Below are 22,708 nucleotides of genomic sequence, written 5' to 3'. Positions count from 1 at the left end.
GGGTTTTGAATTCTTGCACGTTTTTCTTGATGCCATCATGACACGGTTTTTTAAACAAAGCACCATCAAGAGTGCGTATACCCGTGACTAGCACCTGCAGAAAGTCACGCGACCTCGATGGAAATGTGACACAGCAATTCTGCTTTTCGGTTGTGTCACGGTCGTTTGTTCATTCTGTTTTTTTTGGGGGGATGGCTAGAAAAATTTCGGACATGAGATGTGTTGAAAATAAAAGCCATTTTGTGCGTTTTGCTTATGCGCAGCTGACTTAACCGGCCAGCTGATTGCGGAAGAAGTAGCAAAAAGGCTTCGTCACTTCCGGTCAACTCCAGGGAGGCTTATATAAAGCGATCACTTCTTCGTTCGCAGTGAATCTGGTACTTATCTTGGTCGAGGCAAGAATTCTCTCTGTATTTAGTTATTCAGTATGACAAAAGTCGACGAAATCAAGCTTAAAGTCAACGGAAACAAAGTAGTCGTGTACTCCAAAACCTACTGCCCGTTTTGTAAGAAAGCGAAAACTGCCTTGGCTGACGCTGGCTTGAAAGACTATGTGCTTATCGAACTGGATGAGTTGCCCGATGGTGATGCTTATCAAGACGCCCTTCTGGAAATTACAAAGGGGAGATCGGTACGTATGTTACTTGTTAGTGTTTCTCATGGTCAAGTTTGTGCTCTCGTGTAACTTACTTCGGCCTTGACTTGAGAGACTCGTAAATGGAAATTACCTCGTTGACAGCTGCGCTTGCTGTTAACAAGCTTTTAAGCTTAAATTTTAATTAATCATAATTAAGAATCATTTTACATCGTGATAAAGAATTAGTAGGCAAAGACTGGAGGTCTCTTGTTCAGAGAACAGTGAAAGTGAACAGTAGAATAGTGAACAGTAGAATACAGAAAGTGCGACGTCACTGTTAGTTATGCAATCAATTGTTAGTGAAGGCGTCACTATTGGCTTATTAATGCAATGAAATAATGGTTCTGATTGCTTAAATTTTGAAGCAACAGTTACTTGAGTGCCATTTATAGTTTTCATTCAGGGGCACCCAACGAGAATATAGTTCAAAACCACTTAGACATAGCATCGTTTATCGTATTTTAGTATTTAAACGGTAGATATAGGCATGTTTTTATCCCCTAAAAAATTTTTATCTGTTCGGATTTCCTAGCTGAAAGTCTAGTGATCAGAAAATTATAGGGATCAAAAGCTACCTTTTCGAAAATTTCAGCCAGAAAAAAGGCTCCCGAAAATTCTAGGTGACCTTTTTAGGGTAAAAATCCGTAAAAAATGGCTGCTTATACCATTTTTCAGATGTTCGAAAATCCTAAGAGAAGCAGGCAAGCAAGAAATTTTACAACAAATGTACCGAAAATTCTAGATCTCAAATTGTCTTCCGAACAGATATTTTCCGAAAATTGACGTTGGGTGCCCCTGTTCATTTGCTAAACGTTGAATGATTTCACCGAGTTTACAGTAATTTAGTTAACAAACTACATTGTACAGAAAAATCTGTAAGTTTGGTTTATTAAGCAAATTCATCAGTCCTGGGGCCCGTTTCTCAAAAGTCCCGAAAAGCCATTTGTGAAGTGCCAACCGCTTGTTTTGGAGAGCCGATCTTTTACCATGTTTTCAAGGTAACAAAAAGAAAAATGACTGCGAAGTTTGACGACTTAAACCCTCTCCGTTCTTGAGATACAAAGGGAATTGTGACACCTGAAAATGGCCCGTAAAGTTTCGGGACTCTCGAGAAACGGGCCCCTGGCCCCAGTTATTCGAAGGGTGGATAGCGCTATCCACCTGGGCCTGGTTGTTCGAAAGCTGATTTACGCTAATCCCAGATTAAAAATTAACCAAGTAGTTTATTTCTCTACTACTAAAATTAATGCAGTTCAATGCTGATATTCAGCAAAAAATTACATTAGAAGAAGTCAATCTTGGAAAACAAAAATAAGCAAAAGAAAGTTTCACCAAAAAGTTGAAAACATGAAACAAATGTTTACGCTAATCCTGGATTAAGCTAATTGGCTTTCAACGAATAACCCGAACCCGGTCCTGATAAATAACTGTCCAGTGGATAACTCAATAATTATTGGTTTTGCTAGTGTTTATCTGCTGGATAGTGATTTATCTGATGGATAGCGTTATCCACCCATTTAACAACCAAGGCATAGTCGTCTAGCACCAACACCCCCTAGGATCAAGCAAAACACAGTAACACACTAAAATCTTGTTGAGATGTATTGTTTGCAATGGAGACTCTTTAATACTCAGAAAAAGTTGAAGTGTTTCAACCATGATGACGTTCCAATTTTTAATAAGGAAGTCTTTCAGCCAGAAAGGGACTTCAAAGGAAGCCTTCCCTCAACTCCCTAACGCTTTGTTCTTCTTTCGAAACTTCACAAGCTAATTAAAGTTAGGAAAGAAAGCAGTCATATTTCTCAAATTGTCGAGTGATTGACGGGCATTAAGAGTCTTCTTGAGATTACAACAGATTCTGCTTTGCATGTTACTTCTCAAAGAGTACCGTAGATGTTATCAAACATAAGTCATTAAGAGGAGGTTGTGATGTCAGCAACAGACCGCTTCCTCTCACTCGGTGGTGAGCGAAAATGACTGTTATTTTTTTTAAGTTGTAAGGTGCAGGATTAATATTAATTAAAACAGCAAAATGTTCCAAATGAAATGCCTTTACTTTGTGCAGAATGATTTTTGAGTAATTTAGCAGTGATTTAGTATTTGTGATGGGTTACACCTTAAAAATGTCACTTTCTTGTGAAAAAATAGGGAAGTGAATCTCATAGGCCCATTTCATTTTTGTAGGTTCCAAGGGTCTTCATTGGCGGCAAATTTGTTGGAGGTGGTGATGATGTCAAGCAGCTGCAAGATACTGGAAAATTGAAGCCAATGCTGAAAGAAGCTGGAGCTTTGTGAAATTTTATCAACTGATAATACATTGTTGACTTCATTTTCTGTTCTCACCAAAATGTCATTTACAAGGGCTAAAATAAAATATTTCATTGTAACAGTACTTAGCTAGGAAGAGATTAATTTTGTTGTTCACTTAGCTTTTTCTTTCAATAAAGTGTTTTTTCCTGTTTACAGCAGCATAGTAAATCCTTAAAACATGTAATGGTGGTTAACAATTAGATGGTCTAGCCTATAATTTTTGTGCATTTAGTTTCTTGGCTGGTATGTTATCTGAAACAGAAAATAATCAGCAAAAGCCACATTTCAATACACTCAAGATATGGAGGCGGAAGTTACGGAACAGATACCTCATATCAGAACTGATGATGAAAGAAAATATGTACATGCAAGTACCCTTTTCAGAATTAAGGGTGGAGGGCAAGTGGTCTTTGGACCCACAGAGACTTGGACAGGGTTCAGATATGAAAATGTGTCCCCTAAACTCACTCTGAAGTGCATTGATGATAGTGGAGAAAATCCTGTCCCTTGATTTAGAAGCCCAAATTAATTCAGCAAGTTAATGATGTTGGAGTTTCTTTCAGAAGACATAAAAAATCACTTGTGCCGAGTTTTTCTGGTAAAAAAAATTGGCTTTTGAATCAACGCCAGTCCTGAGCTACGTTAAAGCTGAAATGTGGTGGGTTGTTTATGTAGGAAGAACAGCCAAGCCATTCTGAATTGTACATTTTATGCACTTAATTAATTAAAGAGCTTTGGCTTGCAATTTCAGGAAAATTTTGATAAGTTGGCCGCCCTCTTTTTTGAGTTCACCAAAAAACTTACCTGGTTAAAGATTGTTTTGTTAAGAATAGTTTTCTTTGGACTGTAACAATCGCTTTATCCGAAGCCCCTTGATTTTGAACAAAAGGGAGCAGTGATGGCACCGTGGTGAGAGTGCTCACCTCCCACAAACATGTCGTGGGTTTGATTCCAAGACTGCGGGTCACATGGGTTGAGTTTGTTGGTTCTCTTCTCTGCTCTGAGAGGCTTTCGTCTGGTTTCTGGCTTTCTCCTCTCCTCAAAAACCAACGTTTAATTTGATTTGAGTTAAGGGCTGTGCCTACTAATTCAAGGTATTTTTGCCCGGGTTTATGACTATGCAGCAAATGTAGCTCTTAACAAGTGTTATTGAAATCCAAAAAGAAAATTTGGGGTAACCACACATTTTTCAAAGATAATTGATGAATAATATTTGTAAAAAGCTTTAAAATACAAAGCAATGTGTGGCGTTCTTTCTCAAATTAAAGCTTAATTATCTCTCAAAAACGCAAGGTTACCCCCAATTTTCTTTTTGGATACCAAGAGTACTTACTAAGATCTACTTTCTCTGAATAGTTTTAAACCGCGCAAAAATATCACTGTATTGGTAAGCATCACCCATAGGAAACCCAAGTATCTCGAGATAGTAGGCACCGTCCTTAAACTGACTTGCTTTCTGTGCTTAGTGTCCTCAATTAGTGACTCAGTCTCAGCGCTAGAAGACTTCACAGTTAAATAATTTAAAGTGCACCTGTGACCAAAAAATCAATTCTTATTTTTCTTTGGATTTCAAAACTAACTAAACACAAAGAGACCAAAGTTTTAAGCCTTCGTTTCAAATAGACACCTGCTTATTTTAAGTGGAATTTTTTTATTTTAATGGTCTGCCATTGCTAACTTTAAGATCTTGAGAGAGCGGGATCAAGGCTAAAATGACGTCAAAGGCTAACTAGTTTAAGAATGCAATGCATGACTGTGTACACACTGTAGAATAAAATAATATGCAGCACAGGAGTTTTGGGCTTTCAGTCTTTAAACTTGCATTATGAATAATTTATATAATAAGCTGAATTTACCCTTTGAAATATTGAGCTAGTTAGTCAATGACTTCTCTTTTCCATAGATCCAACAATCTGAGGCCCCAAGTGTTCAGTTTTGAAAATGAGTAATGGCGAACCTTGAAATCCAAAACTTACACTCAAAAAAGTAAATAGCCTTCAGATAAAAATCAAAGCTCAAAAGTTTGCCAGTCAAGTGTTGGGCAATCACACTTGGAAGTGATTTTTTGATCACAGTAAGATTACCAGTTCCTTAAAATCGTTATTGTGACTGTAAAATGGGATTAACAGATGGGATTAACAGGGTAGTAGTAGGGGGAGAATACTCCAAAATTCACCATGCTCGTTCTGAAATGTTATGATGAGTTCACTCCCCTTCTTTTGCCTACAACTTTAACAAATGATGTTGTTGTCTTTAACACTCCTTAAATTTTCTTTCCACTGTTTTGAAAGCACATTGACTGCTAGCATTGGGATTCTTGTATCTTTTGCCATGTGGTCTACAATAACAATAATATTATTTCTTCACTAATTTCCAAAAAACTAATTTGGGTTCAAAATGACCCTACTGCATGAACATTACATGTACACAACATCAGACTTTACACAAATGTATTGTTTAATTTATATTTGATAAAATAATGGTTTAGACACTTACAACCATAATTAAAGTGTTGAAGAGAGGAAAACAAGTTGAGATACATGTCAATGCATTTAATTTCTAAAATGTTTCTAAAAGAGTCTGGGTTTCTTTTGGCAGCTAACTTAAAATACCCATTATTAATTTTACAACAAATTATTGGCAACAATCCACAATATATTAACTGAAAGAATGATGTTCTTAATTTTAGCTTTTACGTGTCTATCACATGTTGATTGCTAATGTCTAATCATAAAAAAATTAACGAGCATGATGCAATAGATGTAAATTGCAAAGTGAATTACCAAATGCTAGATATCTAAAAAGGGTTTCCCTAGATTTTTCTAATTTGAATGGCATACTAAAAATGTAAAATAATGTCTTAAGTACTATTGCCCTGTAAGAGCTTCGTGTAATGATCCTGTTCAATCCTTCAAAATTCATAATAAAATGACTTACATTTGCTGTCATACATACAAGTCATGTACATGTACATGTCTGAGCAATAATTCTTATTTTACACAAGCAATGATATTTTAAAATAAATTATTATATTCCTTCAGTATCGTCGTGAACCATTCAACTTGCCCAAATTTAGCTTGGATATCACAGTTTTGCTCACTACTGACCCAGTGCTCACTATACTACTTTGTTGATAAAAAAACCTGACTTTTATAGAAGGTGGATGTCTGGACTCTTTATAGACTTCCAATAAAAATTATTGCCACAAATCTGCCCCCTTCAACTCCCAGGGTTGCCCATTAGCAATGCCTAAAACCACCCTTTAATACTGTACAAAGTTGCCTCATGAAACACTGAGAGTTTTCAGGGTGCCCGGCCAACAACCCATTTGTGACTTCACTCGAAAGTTTGACTGCTGGCTGGACATGGAAGAGTCCCATAAGTTCGTAGTGGTTCATTCAAATTAATTTAACTGTTAAAATCAAATTCTTCCTAAGTGCTCACATGTTCACCCCATTAATTTTTCAGTTTGACTGAGCACTGGCTAGAAGAGTCCACCAATTAAGTTTGCAATGGTTGCCATTAAACCAATTAAATAACTCTACCATTAAACTACATTTGTACTTTATGTTCCAGCCCATTGATTTTCCATCGACTTAAGACTTACCACTTAATGGGTTCTGTTATTTCAGAGCTCTCTTCATCAATCTCAACATCACCCCATTCTAAGTTATGATCATATTTAAGGAAATCAGGAGTAGGCGGAATATCACCAATTGCTTCTGATGGTGTGTCCTGCATTTCATTTCCTCTCGCTTGATCACTTTCTGATGAATCAAATGACACTTTCTTCTCAACTTTGGACACAAGTTTTGGCAACCTGACTCCCTTTTTTGAAACCAAATTGTGAGCTGTGATTCCTTCGCCTTCATGAATTATTTTGTCCTCGTCTGAAGAGCAAATGTGATTGTTTGCGGTATCTTTAGTATTGGATGCTTTTTGAGACTCTTCAGTCTTACCTTCAATGCTAGGTCCATCACTTATCCTTCCATCTTTGACAAACACACTGTTTTGTTGACTTACAACATCATTTTCTAAATGCTTGTCCAGTTCTTTGTCAATTGTTAAGGATTCCTGTTTCTCTGGAGGTTCTGAAAGATCCCTCTTCTCCAACATTACTTTGCTTCCTGTTGCAGAAGCAGGTTCTGAATCTGTGTTAATCAAGTCATGGCCTTCGGCAGCAGTTTGTTTTTCTCTTTGTTTAAGTTTCCTTTGCGGTTTCGGTGCATCATGAACAGTGCTCTCACTTGTTTCCTCAGTGGCATTACATTTCTCCCTGCTGTCCGCTTTAACAGCAGAGTCTTTTATTCCATCCTTGTTATGGTGTGGATCGCTAACTGCAACAGAATGCTGTTGTTGATAAGAAGACACCTCACTAACAGTGGTTTTTTCTTTTTCTGATGGCAAGTGTGCGTGGCCTTCAGTGTTTCTCGCTGTGATGGTTTCGTCCCATTCTTCCCTTTGTAACATGCCTCTATTTTCACTGGCTTTGTCTCCTTTATATTCTGAGAACCTGTTGCTTTCAGTGTGTTCCTTCCCCCTTTCAGCCTCATTTCTTTCTTTCCATTCTTCTCTCTTATCAGGAGCTGTTATGTTGCTTTCTGCTGTATCTCCCCAGTCCTCTACTCCCGCCACTTCTTCCTTGCAGCGTTGAAAGCTGCCATCATGCCTTGACTCTCCCTTACCTGACTCTTGTCCTGAGTAATGTCTTCTTCTTTTCCCATCATAGCTTCCCCAGTCATCAGGGACTCCAACATCTTGTCTCCTTGCACTTTTAAAACTATGATTGTCTGCATTGTTTTCATACGCCCACATTTTCTTGGTTGTATCCCACACTTTTGGCTGATCCCACGCACGACTCCAGTTCCCTGTCTTCTTTTGCCGTGCCTTTCTCTCTTCATCAATTCTTGCCCTCTCCTCTCTCCACTTCTTATATTCATGTCGTTCTTTTCCTGACATAACCATCTCATCACTTCCGTGATGTCTGTGAGATCGAGAGACATCTTTCTCTCTTTGCACGCGATTGACAACTTTGTTAAAATTTGCTCCACCCCAAGAATGCTCATTTCGTCCTGATGTCCTCGCCATGTCGATTCGATTGTCGTCGACAAGAAATCTAGTAGCTGAATTTGAACCACTGCTTCCTTGCTTCTTTTGCTCTTCTTCTTCCCTTTTCACATTTTCTCTCCTTTTGGCCTCCCACTGCTTCGCTTTCATGGTTTCCTTTCTCAATTTTTGCAGCATCAGACCCCTCCCTCTTCCCAATCCTTGACCACTGCCATCTTTCCCAACAACCACAGGAAAATTTTCTGGATTTTTCTTAACTGCCATTTCACTGTACAAATCCGCATTTTTACGGTCTTCTTCAATCTCCTTCTGCCTTCTCATAAGTTCTTCATTTTTCTTCCTCATCATCCTCATTTTTGCTTCCACCAATTCCTCTTTCTTAGCTTTTTCATCTGCTGCATTTTGATTCTCTGAACAACCTTCCTTTTTCTCAGGCTTCGTCGTCATGTTTTTTGTTTTTCTATCTGCTGCTGCTGTTCATTTGCCTTACCAAACTACAAGAAATCATTGATAGATGTTTTAAGGTGCTATCCTATGACCAAAAAATCAATTCTTCTTCTCTTTGGATTTCAAAACTACATTGTAATGTTAACTGACTGTAAAAGTGACCCAAGTTTTAAAGACTTGATTAAAAAAAAAACCACCCATTTATTTTAAATGGAATTTTCCTATTTTAATGGTCCGCCATTACTAACTTTAAATCTCTAGAGAGCTAGATCAAGGAGAAAATGATGTCAAAGAGTCAATAGTTTAAAAATGCAAAGTGTGTGTACGTGGCTGAATCAATACACAGCACAGGAGTTTTGGGCTTTCAGACTTTTAAACTAGTGTTTTGCATATATGATAAGCTGCATTTACATGCTGAAAAATTAAAGCTAGTGAGTAAACGATGTCACTTTCCTTAGATCCAACCTTCTGACATCCAATTGGTCAGCAATAGTGGACCATGAAATAAAAAAAAGAAACTTACACCCAAAGTAAACAGCCTTTGCCAGTCAGGTGTTAAGCAGTTCACACTTTCAAAATCCAACAAAAAAAGGAAATGATTCTTTGATCACTGTAGCACTTTAAGACAAAAGTAATTTCTACAAGTGCAATACATGTGTTATTGTGCTCGGCACTACTGTAATTCCGGCAGTGCCCATTATTTGTACATGTAAGCAAGGGTTACCAGTTGTTAATACTTGCTTTGAAAACAACTTTCTTTGCCTAAGTGCACAAGTTTGTATCATAACTGGAACACAAAGATTAATTATGTTTAAATATCCCCTGAAATAATTATGCTGACATATTCTTCTCCTGGATGGTACAGTGTACGTGGAAACAACATCCAGATTTTGTTAAACATGAATTGTAGTTAAGTATCTCATTGCTTGGGTTACCTCCTCCTGTACAAGGATGCCTCTACTTAGGCAGTGTCTACATGAACACAGTTACATATCAACACAGTTTCACAACTTCGAACCACGTCAAAATCAATGCAGTTTCCCCATTTGCATGGCAGATGAGCCCATATCGTTTTCAAAACACTCTACTTTTGGCATATCGACCTGGTTTTGGTAACAGTCCTGATGGGTGTCATGCAAATAGAGGGCATAACCTGCTTTGAAGATGACGAGCTTACAAGTGAAACTGCATTTGTGTAAATGCTGCCTTAGCTCATGGAAACCAAACAAGGTATGGTCACACTTTACAAAAGCACATAATCTGTGCTACTATGTTGAATAAAAATTGACTTCATTGACTTGACTTGCTACAGTACTTGCAAAGGGTATGATTTTCCGAAAGTTGACATGATGCAAATTGACCTCAAAGGGTCTAAATCTAAATGAATACACTGCAAAGTTCTTGCATGTGATATATCTAGCCAGGGAGATGGTCAGCAGTGATTTATTCAAAGTAGAGGCCACAAATAAATGTAGGTCACGTGTATAAAGGGACACCTACAGTGACAGTCCAGTGTCAAGCAATTAACAGAGAAAGCGTTTGGATACAAAGACGCATTACTCTGGGAGGGCTTGAGGGCAACAGTTTCAGAAGGGGTGTCTTTTTTTCATTGATATCTACTGTAGTAACTAAATCACAGTGCAACGCGCCTTACCGGGCCACCCTACAAACTTTCACATAATTATGACAACTATGTGTAAGTATGTCAACTCAACAACCCATGCAATGATGTGCGAACTTTGCAAGGAGGCGTGACTGTCAATCAAATTCGCACACCCTGATTGGCCGATAATTTGTAAAAAAACATTGTTTGGTGGCCATGGTAACCGCTAAGGCGCATCGAACTGTAACACGTACTATGTCTCAGGAATTCTCTCTTCATAAGAAAGAAAATAATTACATTTATCAAATCAAGGAGCCAATTTAAGGACTTAATTATAATATATGATTGGATGCCTGCAAGGAGGGTCCTTGATCAGTGCTGATTGAAGATCCAGAGAAAAGATTAACTTTGGCAAAGCCATTGAAAGCCTTTCATTCTTTATTATTTTTACACATGCACAGGTAATGATATTTACATGAGTAGAGCCAAAGCCAGGGGTTAAATGGCCTAATGGTCAGGAGGGAAAGAAAAATAATTTACAGAAATAATGGCAATAATTTGCAGCACTACATACATGCACACACGAAATGCACACACGAAATGCACACCCTCGTGTACATGCAATGATGCATTTTGTTGAACAAAGTTAAAAATATTTTAAGATCACCTTTCGAAAGTACAGTCTTTACAATTTCCACAAGACACTAAAAAACACAAGGTAAAAAGAATCAACAAGAAATGGGAAAAGAAGGTGGATCGAACTAACCTTTTTGCCTTCGGATGCTTCTGAAAGTCTTACAATGAGATTGACTTCAATAGGACGCCATCTTTGAATCATGCGACCGCATTTACGCAGCGGGTTTTTATGAGCATGCGTGTTTTTCAAACAAAACGCGGGAGAACGCGGGAAGGACCGCGGAAGCTATGAGGGATCAAGAAGTGTCTGCCTGAAATTGACCTGAAAAAGACCCTTAAAAATGGATTTGCAAGGGAAGATCGAAATGTGATTTCATGCTATGGCGCGATCAAAACGCAAAACGAACTCCACCGACTGCGAACCCTCAGGTGAGGTTTTAGCTATCTAACATTGTTGTCAAATAGACTACATATTGCCCAAAGAAACAGATTATCTTCCTTACTGTATTGTGATTGCTCAGCTTTAAAACCCACAAGACATCAGAAAGCAAATGATTGAACGTGAGGCTAAAATTGCAGAATACTCCGCAACGTTAATAATTGCATTTCATTTAATAAGAATGGCCGATCTATTGTATACGTATTCAATATATTCCGACTCGTTCTTCAAGGTATGCCGCCCAGGGAAAACAATTGTGGTCAAAATTTTTTAATGTTGCGGGGTATTATTAGAGAAGGAGATCTACAAGGATTTCCAAAATCACTTCCTCCTTGGTTTGGTAAAATACCCAATTTCTAGGTTGGAGGGGTGGGTATGCTTTTTATTTTAATTTTTTTATTTTTGTCGATTCTATATTTACTTTTTACTGTAAACAAGTGTGTCAAGATTTCCTAAAAACGTTTGGCACCATTAATGTTTACCTTCGGTATACCTTTTCACTCCCCTTTTGCCCTTAGCTTTCAAAGATAATCGGTACTGTAAAATTTATTCAAAAAAGTCAAGTTGAGAACCGCCAGGCAGCACACGTGGCTTACTGTACGTACACCCCTCCCTCCATGAAAAAGATAATCTATGATTAAAACTCAAGTTGAAGATTCCTCCTTCATTGTAAAAATTTTTTATGCTGATATGAGTCATAAGTTTGTAGCTACAGTTCATGTACTACTCCGGTTTGGAATTGAAAGTACATTGTAACTTAAACAAAGTTGCAGTTCGAAGACCTAACGTTTGACACTTAGCAAATGCCTTCATCAGGGGTGAAGAGAAACCATTGGAACTTTCCTTTTATATAGACGCTAATTAGCGACTTCTCCCACATGGTTTCTCTTCACCCCTGATAAGACATTTGCTAAGTGTACATGTAGAAATGTTGCTGGGTCTTTGAACTGTAACTTACTTTCAATTCCAAAGCAAGAGAGTAGCTACAAACTATAACTGACTGTACACCTGGTTGCTGTGTGACTTTAACTGGCTATCAATGCCAAATATGTTTTGTTAGCCAAGCGTTCAAAGCAATAATCAAAAAGCATAGAGCCTGTCACAGCACAGATTGAAGCCACTTTGTTCAGTAAAATTGTTCAAGATGCAGGGCTTAAACTCAATGTAGATGCAACACAGGATGAACTTGGTAAGTGATGGTTACCTTTACATCTTCTTGGGTTTCCCAAACGTTATAAAAGTTAGAACCCTTCGTTTTGTTCACATCTCTCTGCCATTGTTTTTTTCTCCATTTATAGTTTACCATTTTCAGCACTTGGACTCCAATAAAGCTAACCTAACCAAAAGCTTTTAGGGTAAGGTTAATTAGAGAGTAAGGGTTAGGGTTGTTTTTGATTGGTGAACAATAATAATTTTGACCTGTAGCCTGTGTTTTGTATTTGCCCCAAACTGAACCTACGTGTAGGTTGAAAACAACTTGATCTACGTATAGTGTAGGTTGAAACAAGTTGACCGAAGTTGAAACAAACTGACCTAGTTTGGGTTGCAAATTAACTTAAGGAACAAAAATCAATGAACTGCAACATATAAACACATGTACATGTATAATTGTATGTTTTTTAATTGGGTCAGTCGGATAATGGTAAATGGAGAAAAAAAGGGGAAAACGGCTCTACCGGTAAATTAACTATTGTTTGTTACTTTCAGACGTTGATCGTTCAATTTTTCAGAAGAAAAAACTAAGAACTTGCTAAAAAGTCATGCCAGCTATCCTGAGGTAAAGTGCCTTAATTTAAAACTACTGTTTCATTAATTGAAAATCTTTCTCCAGCAACCAACGCAGAGTAAAAAAAAAGCAAAAATGGAGCTTTTAATCAATGCATTCATTTATTTACAGTGCTTTGTGAAATCCTCACCAATTTCCTTGTTTAATTAGCTTTTTAAGTTAATACCCCTTTTAACATTTTGCAGCATAAGAGCTACACTTTTGCTCTGAATTGTTGCTACCTTTGAGCGGCACTGTATATAAAATAAAATTTTTCCTTTTTTATCAATGGAGGTCTTCACAGTGCAGAAACATTTTTTAAATAGTAAGTGACAACAAGGTCTTTAATCACTTTTATTTGATCCCCTGTCTATAACTAATGTACCGCTGACCGGTACTGGCGATGCCACAGTGACTACGTACACTGTATGCAATTAATGTTAGGTACATGTACAATGTACATTTTATGCATTTTAATGATCAAATAATTTTATTTTTTTGTCAGTACACTGTAGAACATGTTGTTGATCATTATGTTGCCTTCGTTGTAGGTTATAGAGGACTTTCTTGAAGGGTTGCAGGACAGATTACAAGACTCTAACAGGTATGTTCTTTGAAAAAGTGAAATCTCTGCTTAGTAATGAAACAACTGTAAAGAAATTGAGTTTAATACATTGTAGTCTTTTTCAAAAGCAACTGATGTGTAGCACGTTTTTCGTGGCTGATGTGACGGTCTCCAACATTAGCAACTTTTCATGTAATTTTCTGTTAACAGATTCCGTCTCAGCCTGCTTCCTGTTTCCCATTTCAGCAGACCATGAAGGGTGAGTTGCCTTTCCATTAATTTTATGTTATAATTTATTGAACATACAGTGCATACTGTACATATTTTGATGTCTTGTCTATTTTCCAAATTTTAATGTAGATATGGAGGAAGCCAAGAAAGTTTGATCAGAATGCTCCTTGGTATAGACATCTTACAGGTTATTGTCATGTATACATTAATTTTAATAAAAACCCTTTGTTCAATCCTTCTTGTAGAAACTGCTTCAAGACACATGTTAAAAAGTACATGTAACCTTTTTAATTTCCAATGATTAATAAATAAACATTGACAGCCAACAAAAAGCATTGGCTTAAGTTCATTCAGAGAAGTCAGTTACTTTTTCCCTATAGTAAGCTGAAATAATGAAAGACAGATTATTTCAAATCTAAGGTTAAAATTTTGACAATGACAATAGCGACATGACTATTATGGGGTTACATGTAGGTGTAGGGGTGAAGGGTACCATAGTTGGAACAACCCAAACTTTTACAAACAAATACTAACCTTAGGCCTAGTCATTATCTAAAGCGTATTGTTAAGGCCTAAGGTTAGCATTTTTGTAAAGGTTGGGTTGTTTTCAGCTATAGTACCCTTCACCCCCTACCCCTCACCCCCTACCCCTCACCTCCTACCTCTCACCCCCTACCCCCACCCCTACCCCTCACCCCCTACCCCTCACCTCCTACCCCTCACCCCTACCCCTCACCCCCTAGTCCCCCCCTCACCCCCTACCCCCTCCACCCCCCCCACCCCCTATTCCCCACCCCTACCCCTCACCCCCCCACCCCTCACCTCCTATCCTTCACCCCCTACCCCCTACCCCTACCCCTACCCCTATCCCCCCCCCCCCTATCCCCTCACCCCTACCCCTCACCTCTACTCCTACCCCCTACCCCACCCCTACCCCCCCTCACCCCCTACCCCTCACCCCCTACCCCCCACCCCTACCCCTCAACCCCTACCCCTCACCTCCTACCCCTCACCCCTAACCCCTCACCTCTACCCTTCATTCCCCACCCCTACCCTCTACCCCCCTCAACCCCTACCCCCACCCAGTCCCACCTCAGCTTTCTTTAGTCTTCTCGCCTCAGTCCTTGCATTGGACTATCTGTTTTTCGCGATCGAAACATTGCGAGGAACGCATTGAAACAACATTTACAAGACGTGTATTTTGTTTTCACCTAATGTATTTTTTTTAGACGTTTAAACTAATTACTAAGTAGTTTACTCGTCCTGTGACTAGTGGTTCTAAGTTTTCTACTAGTCCAGAAGCATTTTGCACTAGTCCAGGACTAGTGGACTACCGCTAAGGTCGAGTGCTGGTATTCATCTCTTATTGTGGGTGCGTGCATTTTTAATCACAGCCAAAAATTGCCAACATGCTAATGGAAAAACTCCCTGAATTTATGGATGGTGAAGATAGGTATGGTTAATTTTGTTTCTGAAATGTCGTTTTTGTTTTGGCTTCTAGTCCATTAGTGCATGTAGTAATAATAATAATAATATAATAATAATAATAATAATAATAATAACAAACAAAAACAAACAATAATAATAATAATATAATAATAATAACAATAATAATATAATGTTTCTAGAACTACATAAAGATTGTCAATTTTTCATCCATGATTTCTATAGTAATGGGCCAGATGACATCAACATTCCCAGACTTGTCCTAAACCAGTTTTTAGATGGCTGGATTGTATTTTTCAAAGCAAGGTAAATCATGGCAAGTGTTTTGACGTTACGAAGAAGGGCAGTGCGGTCCAGTGGTTACAGTGCAGAACCGTTAGGATGTTGCATTTGCATGTCATTGCTCTGTGTTTTAAAATCCCTGGCCATTCTCACAGCAGTCCACTGATTTGTCTTAATAGGCCATTTTACAGTTGTTAGCTCAGCGACCAAGCTATGAATGGCTGCGAGGCTGCCGCTGACCTTGTCTGATAAGATCATGCTTTTATTTATTTAAATTAATACTAATTAGTCCATATTTAACATTACAGCTGTATCAAAACGCTAGCCTGCTTCATTGCTAGGCCTGGTAACTTAGCCAAACTGATATTAAATTTGTCTATGATGATCTTGAATTCATCATTCGCTACACTTTGCTGTTAGCTAGCTGTCTAGTTGCCTCTTAGCTATACATGTAGCTAGAACTACCAACTCAGATACAGCTGTAAAAATGCCCCTGATTAGACGCATGCATGCATGCATGCATGCAGATTTCAATATAAAGCAGCACACAATGCATGTCCCCTTGTTCCTCTCCCCAACTTTCACACATCACGTGTGTCTGGGAATAAAGACAATTATATAATAATTAACGTCACTAAGTGCCCCCCCAAATGCTGCTCCTCCATTAAGTATACAAACAGCAGCTGCATTTACTTTACTTGCTGAAAATAGCACTAACCTCGAAGCTCTTAACCCATTGGACTCTGGGGGTTCCCCATTGATGACTAAAATCATCTGGCATTGGACTAAGTATGTCCAGTTCAGGCCGGTTTGGGAGTCAGAGGGTTAATGGGTTTTTCAGTGAGTGATTAATGGGACATAGTTTTGTGAGTCACTGTGAGTGATTAAATACCCATTACGTACCTTATTATTGGAATACACGTACACTGTAGGTTGCAAAGGCTGAGACTTAAAAGTACACTTCAAAAGTCAGGTGTGTGCAGCTAATTAGATGCATTTTTTGGACAGAAGTGTATTTTCATCGTCATCATAAATTTAGTGCCGTGATCATTGTCATCATCAACTTGAAGGTCATTGTCAATCATCATTAAACTTGTGAGAGTAAAGCTAAGTGCTTTATGGTTCCTCCCTTGTTACTTAAACTGCAGGCGACTAAAACCCACAATCATTATCAACATCGTCCATGTGGATTCGCGTATGACGTTGTAGAACACAATGTGAAGAAATCACATAATGATCTGCATTCACTTTGTCTTCAGGGACAACCACAAGATTGTAGGGATTTATAATTATATCGAATTTGAAGGTTTTGTGGTCATCTTCATCATCCTCCTTTAATGTAGTCGTCATTACGTGCATTTTTTTTTTCATTTTATTTTGTAAGGAAAATGACCCAGTTACATTTATAATGAGAAATCTGCCCTATCTCTTGTTTTTTTTACTGGTAATTCAGGAATTGACTGAAAAGATGCTTGAAAATGGTTGGCATAACATCACTGGCAATTCAGCGGGAAAATCATATATCCTGTATTTCCTGAAGTGCTAGATGATTTCTGAACCACACACAAGTTGCCAGAGAACTAAGGTATATGTGCAATCACTGTGTGAATCGAAGACAGTTTTTTCCCAAAGTTTAGAATGAACACAAAACTGATTAAAACCAGCCAGCAAATTAAGTTCTATTGCAGATTACCACATTTTGTGATATTAAAGTGCCAAAAATTTTAGGTCGCTGTATACATGTTATGTAGCTGTAAATTAAGGTTCGTTCTCCAGGCCCAAGTGGCCCACACGACCAGAGCTTATCCCGGATTACGTAGCATGAAGCAACTGAGAGTATGGTTACTCCTCCCTGGATGGGATGCTAGTTCATCGCGGGGTTACCCCCTAAAGTAAGTTAGTGTTTCTGGTATCCATATTAATTTTACACCTGGGTGTAGAGACATTGTGGAGTAAAGCCTCTAGTTCAAGGAAACAACACGACGACAACGCAAGGCCTTGAGGAGACATAAATGTATATTGGCCTATTGGTTTATCACCCCGGACTCCAATCTCAGGGTCACTGGTTCAAGGCCTATAAGTGCTGTATGTATGTTCCTGTGTTTTAAAGCAGTACAAAATAGGTGACCTGTGGGGCAGTAGGACCTGTGTTCGTCATAGTACAGGTATAATGTACAGGTAAATCAAATGTACAATGTAGGGAAGGTTATCCAGTGCCCACTTACTGGAGATCATTAAGTTGCAAATATGTCACCCAATTACAGTTTACGTCACATTTTATTTTTATGACACACTTGTCAAGCAATTAGTTATTAGGTACTGTTTTGTGTGGTATATACTATAATAATAATTTTATTATAAATAATAATTTCAGTTTCTTGGAAGTGCCAAGACTGGTTTCAGCCTTCTTAAGTAGCGTGTTCTTTATTTTGTGAATGCTAGTATAGCAATGAAAAATGAGATGTCTTTTATTCTCTTTCCCAATTCTGAAACCAAAGTTAAGCCTTGTGGTTTCTTTCTCGTAACTTCACTCCTTTTTTTTTTTCAACTATGAACTTATAATTTTAATCTTTTTTTCACATTCTCCTTTTATATTGTGGTAATTAAAAATGAAAGAACTTTGAAACCTATCTCAGGATAAACCAATTACCAACCAGTCATACAGTACTCATGCAATGGCAAAATTAATGTATTTTTCGTGCAAGGTTTGCGCAAAAATAATACAAACTCCGTTATTTGGTAATTTATTGTTGAAAAGTGTTCATTTTTAACCTTCTGGACAGCGAGCTTCTTCTTCAGAACACTGAGCTTACGTGTGGCTATTCTTGATGCCCTGTCCAATCTCAGCCTGCAACCAGAACTCTTGGTCGAGGTAAGTAATAAATATAACAAATGTAAATACTAATTATAATAAATACATCTTATTCGATGGTTTAACATATAATACGCACCGAGATTTTTCGAGTTGTGTAGTATTTTCCCGCAGCTCGGCAGGGGCGAGGAAAAATACGAGCAGTGAGCAAAATGTCCACGAATATTATAATATTATGTTAAACCATTGAATATGAGATTTATTATTCCAATACAAAAATGGAGTATTTTTGCTTCAATTTTATTTGGTAAGAATGTTTTTTTAAAAAAATGCATCATCTGTCCTTCAGAGCACGTACGAACGATTGTAATCAGCTCAGAAAGCCAGCCAAATGTCGTCTATTTGATTGGATAAACGAAATGATGAGTGACAAGTGATGACAAGCTAAATCCTCAGGCTTTGCATCGTGTTGAAAAAAATGTCTTTCATTGGAAAACTTCCGTTCCGTCTGTATTTGCTCTGTTTCTAAACCAGTCAAACCGGGACACAACAGTGTATTACTGTCTCATATTTTGCAAGTTCTCATGACCAAATATGGCACAAAATGGCATAATATGTGAATAATAATAATAATTATAATTATTAGTGTCCTTAACCTTTAAACCCATTGACTCCTAAGAGTCAGACTTAATAGATTTTACTGTAACGTTAAGCCTTTCATTCTCAAGATCAAAATGTTGATTCTCCTAATTAGTTCCATAGACTGCTTTGTTGGGTAGACATAGGAATTTGGTATTATATCTAGATCACAATCTCAAACACTGATAATAATCTTCATTCTCAATAACTGTTGGACTGACATTTCATTGGTATAGTGAGGAGAATTTACATTCTGATCGCTCCTGGGAGTCAATGGATTAAGCAGACTCAAATTAAGGGTTTTCCACACAGTAACTGCAGTGGGTTTCCAATGAAAAAGGACTACAACACTGTCAATCCTGAAGTCCTTTCAGTGGGGCAACATTGTTATATCTGTCTAATACCAGGTACTATTCTCTGGCAATTTTCTGAGGGTGTCCACCAGTCTGTTGGTATGGCAACAGTACAGCACAGCCAATAGTTCTTAACAATTCGGTGACCTGTAGCATTGTTTAATCTAATAGAAACCTTCAAAATGAGAAACCAGCCCATTTCCTTTTCTGTTTAATTAGGCTGTTAACCATACAAGTTATGCATTTCAATCAGGTAAATTGAAATTTTGATGGGTCCATTTAGGTGCGTGCTTCAGTCATACAGATGCTTCCTTCAGCTGAAATTGATGACCTACCTGTGGTAGTAAAATTTATCCTTCAGTCTGTTAGTGACAATGATGCGTTTGAGGTAAAGAAATAATATTGTATTATGTTACTTCTTTTATTTGAATGTTTCTTTATCTATCCTGGTACAATGTACACATGAACCATTACGTTACCATCAAAAAATACATCTCATTATGACATTTACAAGTTAAACATTTTCCATTTCCTTCATAATGATTACAATAATTGTGAGAATGCAATGTACATGTCACTAGTGGGGCAATTTTCATTTAAACCCAGTTCACTCGCCTTAATAAGCCTCCACAAGTCTCCTACAGCTCAGTGGTAGGGCATTCAAACTGGACACATTAATTTAAAATGGAAAATGGAGACCAACCCTCCCCCCAAAATGATGGGATAATGTTGAGTTTTGGCGTTCATGTCACTTCATCCTTGATTTAGAGGGAAGGGGGCATTTCTATTCCGTATTAACCTGTCTGAGATGGTGGTTATCAGAGGGTCGTATTAAAGGTTGACTCTTCCAAAGGAGCACTCAGATATGACAACATCGATATCATCAAATTTATGTGAAAGATAAAAGTAGAATCTTCACTTTTACGCGACATAGATATCTTTACGAACAAGGCAGAAAAATCTTAGTATTTGTTCAAATCTATAAATAATTATATACATGTATGTAGTAAATTGTCAAATGAAGCTATTTTCTCCAGCAGGACAGGACAACCTTTCATATTAAATTCTCTTATCAATACTTAGAGGTCTTTTTGTGTAATGGCATTCTTAGGTCATGAGTGAACTGAGATCGAACTTGAGCTTCACGTCAACATCACTTCCACCAACAGCTTGCTCAACTCCTGCAGAGCAAAGAAGATCTCATGGAGGGTAATAATTATTGTAATAAATGAAAATATTTTCAACCTTTACCCCCAGTCTGGTGAAAATTTAAGGTTAACCCATTGACGTCTGGAAGAGAGACTCAATAGAATTTAATCTGTCTAACGCCAGACGATTTTACTTGTCATTGGGGAGCTGCTCAGAACTCAATAGGTTAAGACAATCTCATTATTTTATCTTACAAGGGCTTTAAGGGCTAAATCTTAATTCCAAGATCCTTTGATACTTTCATGAGGAGCTTTGCAAAAAATATTATGTGATCTTTAGTTTTAGCAACTACCGATCAATTGTCAAACAATCTTTAAACAAAAGGGAGAAGTGGTCGTCGCACTTACCTGGACAATTTAAGCAAGATTGTCTCTGACCAGTTTAGAACATTGCACAAGCATCGCAGAGGTCAATGGTTGGAATCCTGTTGAAACGAGTCTGTAAGAGACAATGATAATAAATTCCTTAAGAATTGTCCAGATAAATACAAGAATCACTTCTCCCTTCGGTCTTTAACCCTCACTTCAAATAATTTGTTTACATTTATTTCATTAATCCTTAAACAATAACAAGCTTTTGATCATCATCTTCAAGGGTCTTTGGAAGCTCTTTGAATGCCTTTGAAAAGGTTTGTCAAAGATCCTTAATTTTTCTCCGCACTACCAATACTCTTTATTCTGGTTGTACTGTACAATGCTAAAGAACATCAGTAACAGGAGGTTCATTGTCAAGATGGTGAAGATGGAAACACCAAAGTTACACAACAAGTACAAACTTTATTTTTGTTCAAAGGTCCTTATTAACCAAGACCAAAAATGGAGAGCTGTTTACACTGGATGCAATTCGTTCAGGGATACGTTTTCAGAGATCTGTTGCAGAAGGATGGATCAAAGTGAGTCTAAAGTGTTTGTTTTAGTTTCCTCTGAAAAAGAAAAGTAATTAAATTAACAGTTACATGTACAACAAGGCCATTAAGGTTCAACTCCTGAACATTGAAAGCTCAAAATATTTTTTACCATAATTAATTCCAAAGTTTTTATCAATAAAACAGCTGTTTATTGTAGTTTGTTTTTTGTTATCAGGCAATCGAATCTGTAAATGCACCAGGAAAGCACAAGGTTATAGACCTGTTCGTCTTGCTTATTCTTCATTCAACTGCTAACAGGAAAAAGGCCATGGAAACTTTGATCAGGAACAAGATAAGAAATGGCCACTTCACCGAAGAAATGCTGAGTGCTGCTTTTAACTCGCACTCACAGGTACAACCTTCGAACAAAGAGGCGGTTTCAGCGGTTCGTCTCCAAAACAAACCGTTTTAATAACACTTTTTTACCCGCCATGTGTAACAACTTTTAGCCTTTTTAATCATCTTATACATTAATTTGAAAGTTCCATACAATTGAAATATTATACTTTCCATTTTATCGAATATTGTAAATAGTTTCTTGTTATATATATATACATGTAATGTTGTAACAGAACGCAATTCAGTCTTGTGACTGTCATGTTTTAAGGGTTAAATAAACTATCTATCTATCTATCTATCTATCTATCTCATTTTGAAGAAGAGTGAGACTTGTTTCCATGAATGTGTCAGATTGTAAATAAATTTAAAGTGCTTGAGAAGAAATGACCTGCACAGAACACAGAACAAGGGCGTTTGAATTAGAGACTTGGCAACACCAAGTGGAGAACAACACGGAAATTGTTTTAGATCATCTAAAAGAGGAGTGAAAATTAATGTTGATTATCCATAGATTATTTTTTAGATTGTGATAATAGTGGTATTGGGGAAAAGGGAAAGAACACAAGATAAAACCAGAAAAGAGGAAACTGTTCATGTAATGGGTGTTTTAAATATTTTGACATAATTTAATTTTATTAAAATTAAACTAAGGAATAGATTGAGAAGTTTGTGTATGGACAGCATTTAACAGCCATAGGGTTTCAGTAGTTCATTATGATGATAATGTTAATAACGACATTGTTATTGACTACATGGAATATCAATGGTGACAGTAATTTTTAGTTGTTATCATTTTCCTTTGCAGATCCTCAGAGACTATTTTTCAGATTTGCTGTCATTGGCCGAGGTCCTTCTCAGATCACCTGATGCATCAGTTTGTTCCTATGCTTGTGCAATGTACAAGCTGTCATTTGTTTCATTTGACCTTTACTGCCAGCAGGTACAGTGTAGCTTCACTATTACACTGAACGTTGAAAGTAATTTTCTTTGGGAATCCTTGCAACATGAGCTTCCGGTGTGT

At 37.6% G+C, this 22,708-nt stretch overlaps 3 protein-coding genes across 3 annotated transcripts in view; 2 read left to right on the top strand and 1 right to left on the bottom strand.

Annotated features, from left to right (window-relative positions):
* Positions 1 to 334: 334 nt before the first annotated feature.
* On the top strand, positions 335 to 3,102 carry LOC138056448 (uncharacterized). The gene is made up of 2 exons (XM_068902243.1): positions 335 to 631; positions 2,822 to 3,102. The coding sequence occupies exons 1-2, from the start codon at positions 428 to 430 to the stop codon at positions 2,930 to 2,932; spliced, it is 315 nt and encodes a 104-aa protein (XP_068758344.1). The 5' UTR covers positions 335 to 427; the 3' UTR covers positions 2,933 to 3,102.
* A 2,296-nt stretch (positions 3,103 to 5,398) lies between these two features.
* Positions 5,399 to 10,904, bottom strand: LOC138056465 (coiled-coil domain-containing protein 9-like). The gene is made up of 2 exons (XM_068902270.1): positions 10,831 to 10,904; positions 5,399 to 8,508 (listed from the first exon to the last, which is right to left on the bottom strand). The coding sequence occupies exon 2, from the start codon at positions 8,459 to 8,461 to the stop codon at positions 6,551 to 6,553; it is 1,911 nt and encodes a 636-aa protein (XP_068758371.1). The 5' UTR covers positions 8,462 to 8,508; positions 10,831 to 10,904; the 3' UTR covers positions 5,399 to 6,550.
* A 60-nt stretch (positions 10,905 to 10,964) lies between these two features.
* Positions 10,965 to 22,708, top strand: part of LOC138056464 (Fanconi anemia group D2 protein-like) — a 48,633-nt gene continuing 36,889 nt past the window's right edge. Inside the window, exons 1-15 of the mRNA XM_068902269.1 lie at positions 10,965 to 11,129; positions 12,200 to 12,328; positions 12,847 to 12,916; positions 13,456 to 13,508; positions 13,680 to 13,728; positions 13,830 to 13,887; positions 15,095 to 15,153; positions 15,372 to 15,452; positions 16,882 to 17,013; positions 18,212 to 18,300; positions 19,516 to 19,620; positions 20,344 to 20,441; positions 21,234 to 21,333; positions 21,524 to 21,700; positions 22,493 to 22,627. Coding sequence (XP_068758370.1) covers positions 19,537 to 19,620; positions 20,344 to 20,441; positions 21,234 to 21,333; positions 21,524 to 21,700; positions 22,493 to 22,627 — 594 coding nt within the window. The 5' untranslated portion in view covers positions 10,965 to 11,129; positions 12,200 to 12,328; positions 12,847 to 12,916; ... (6 more) ...; positions 18,212 to 18,300; positions 19,516 to 19,536. The remainder of the gene's footprint in view (positions 11,130 to 12,199; positions 12,329 to 12,846; positions 12,917 to 13,455; positions 13,509 to 13,679; positions 13,729 to 13,829; positions 13,888 to 15,094; positions 15,154 to 15,371; positions 15,453 to 16,881; positions 17,014 to 18,211; positions 18,301 to 19,515; positions 19,621 to 20,343; positions 20,442 to 21,233; positions 21,334 to 21,523; positions 21,701 to 22,492; positions 22,628 to 22,708) is intronic.

Source organism: Montipora capricornis, chromosome 7 (assembly GCF_036669925.1).
Source record: "Montipora capricornis isolate CH-2021 chromosome 7, ASM3666992v2, whole genome shotgun sequence".
NCBI lineage: Eukaryota > Metazoa > Cnidaria > Anthozoa > Scleractinia > Acroporidae > Montipora > Montipora capricornis.
Note: the sequence above shows the minus strand (reverse complement) of the source record. Positions and strands in the feature narration are given on the sequence as shown.

What these genes read in the sequence shown, in the direction of transcription:
- LOC138056448 (XM_068902243.1), top strand. Translation starts at nt 428, where the DNA reads ATGACAAAAGTCGACGAAATCAAGCTTAAAGTCAACGGAAACAAAGTA. An exon ending in AAATTACAAAGGGGAGATCG is followed by an intron (nt 632 to 2,821) that starts GTACGTATGTTA and finishes TCATTTTTGTAG; the next exon opens with GTTCCAAGGGTCTTCATTGG.
- LOC138056465 (XM_068902270.1), bottom strand. Translation starts at nt 8,461, where the DNA reads ATGACGACGAAGCCTGAGAAAAAGGAAGGTTGTTCAGAGAATCAAAAT.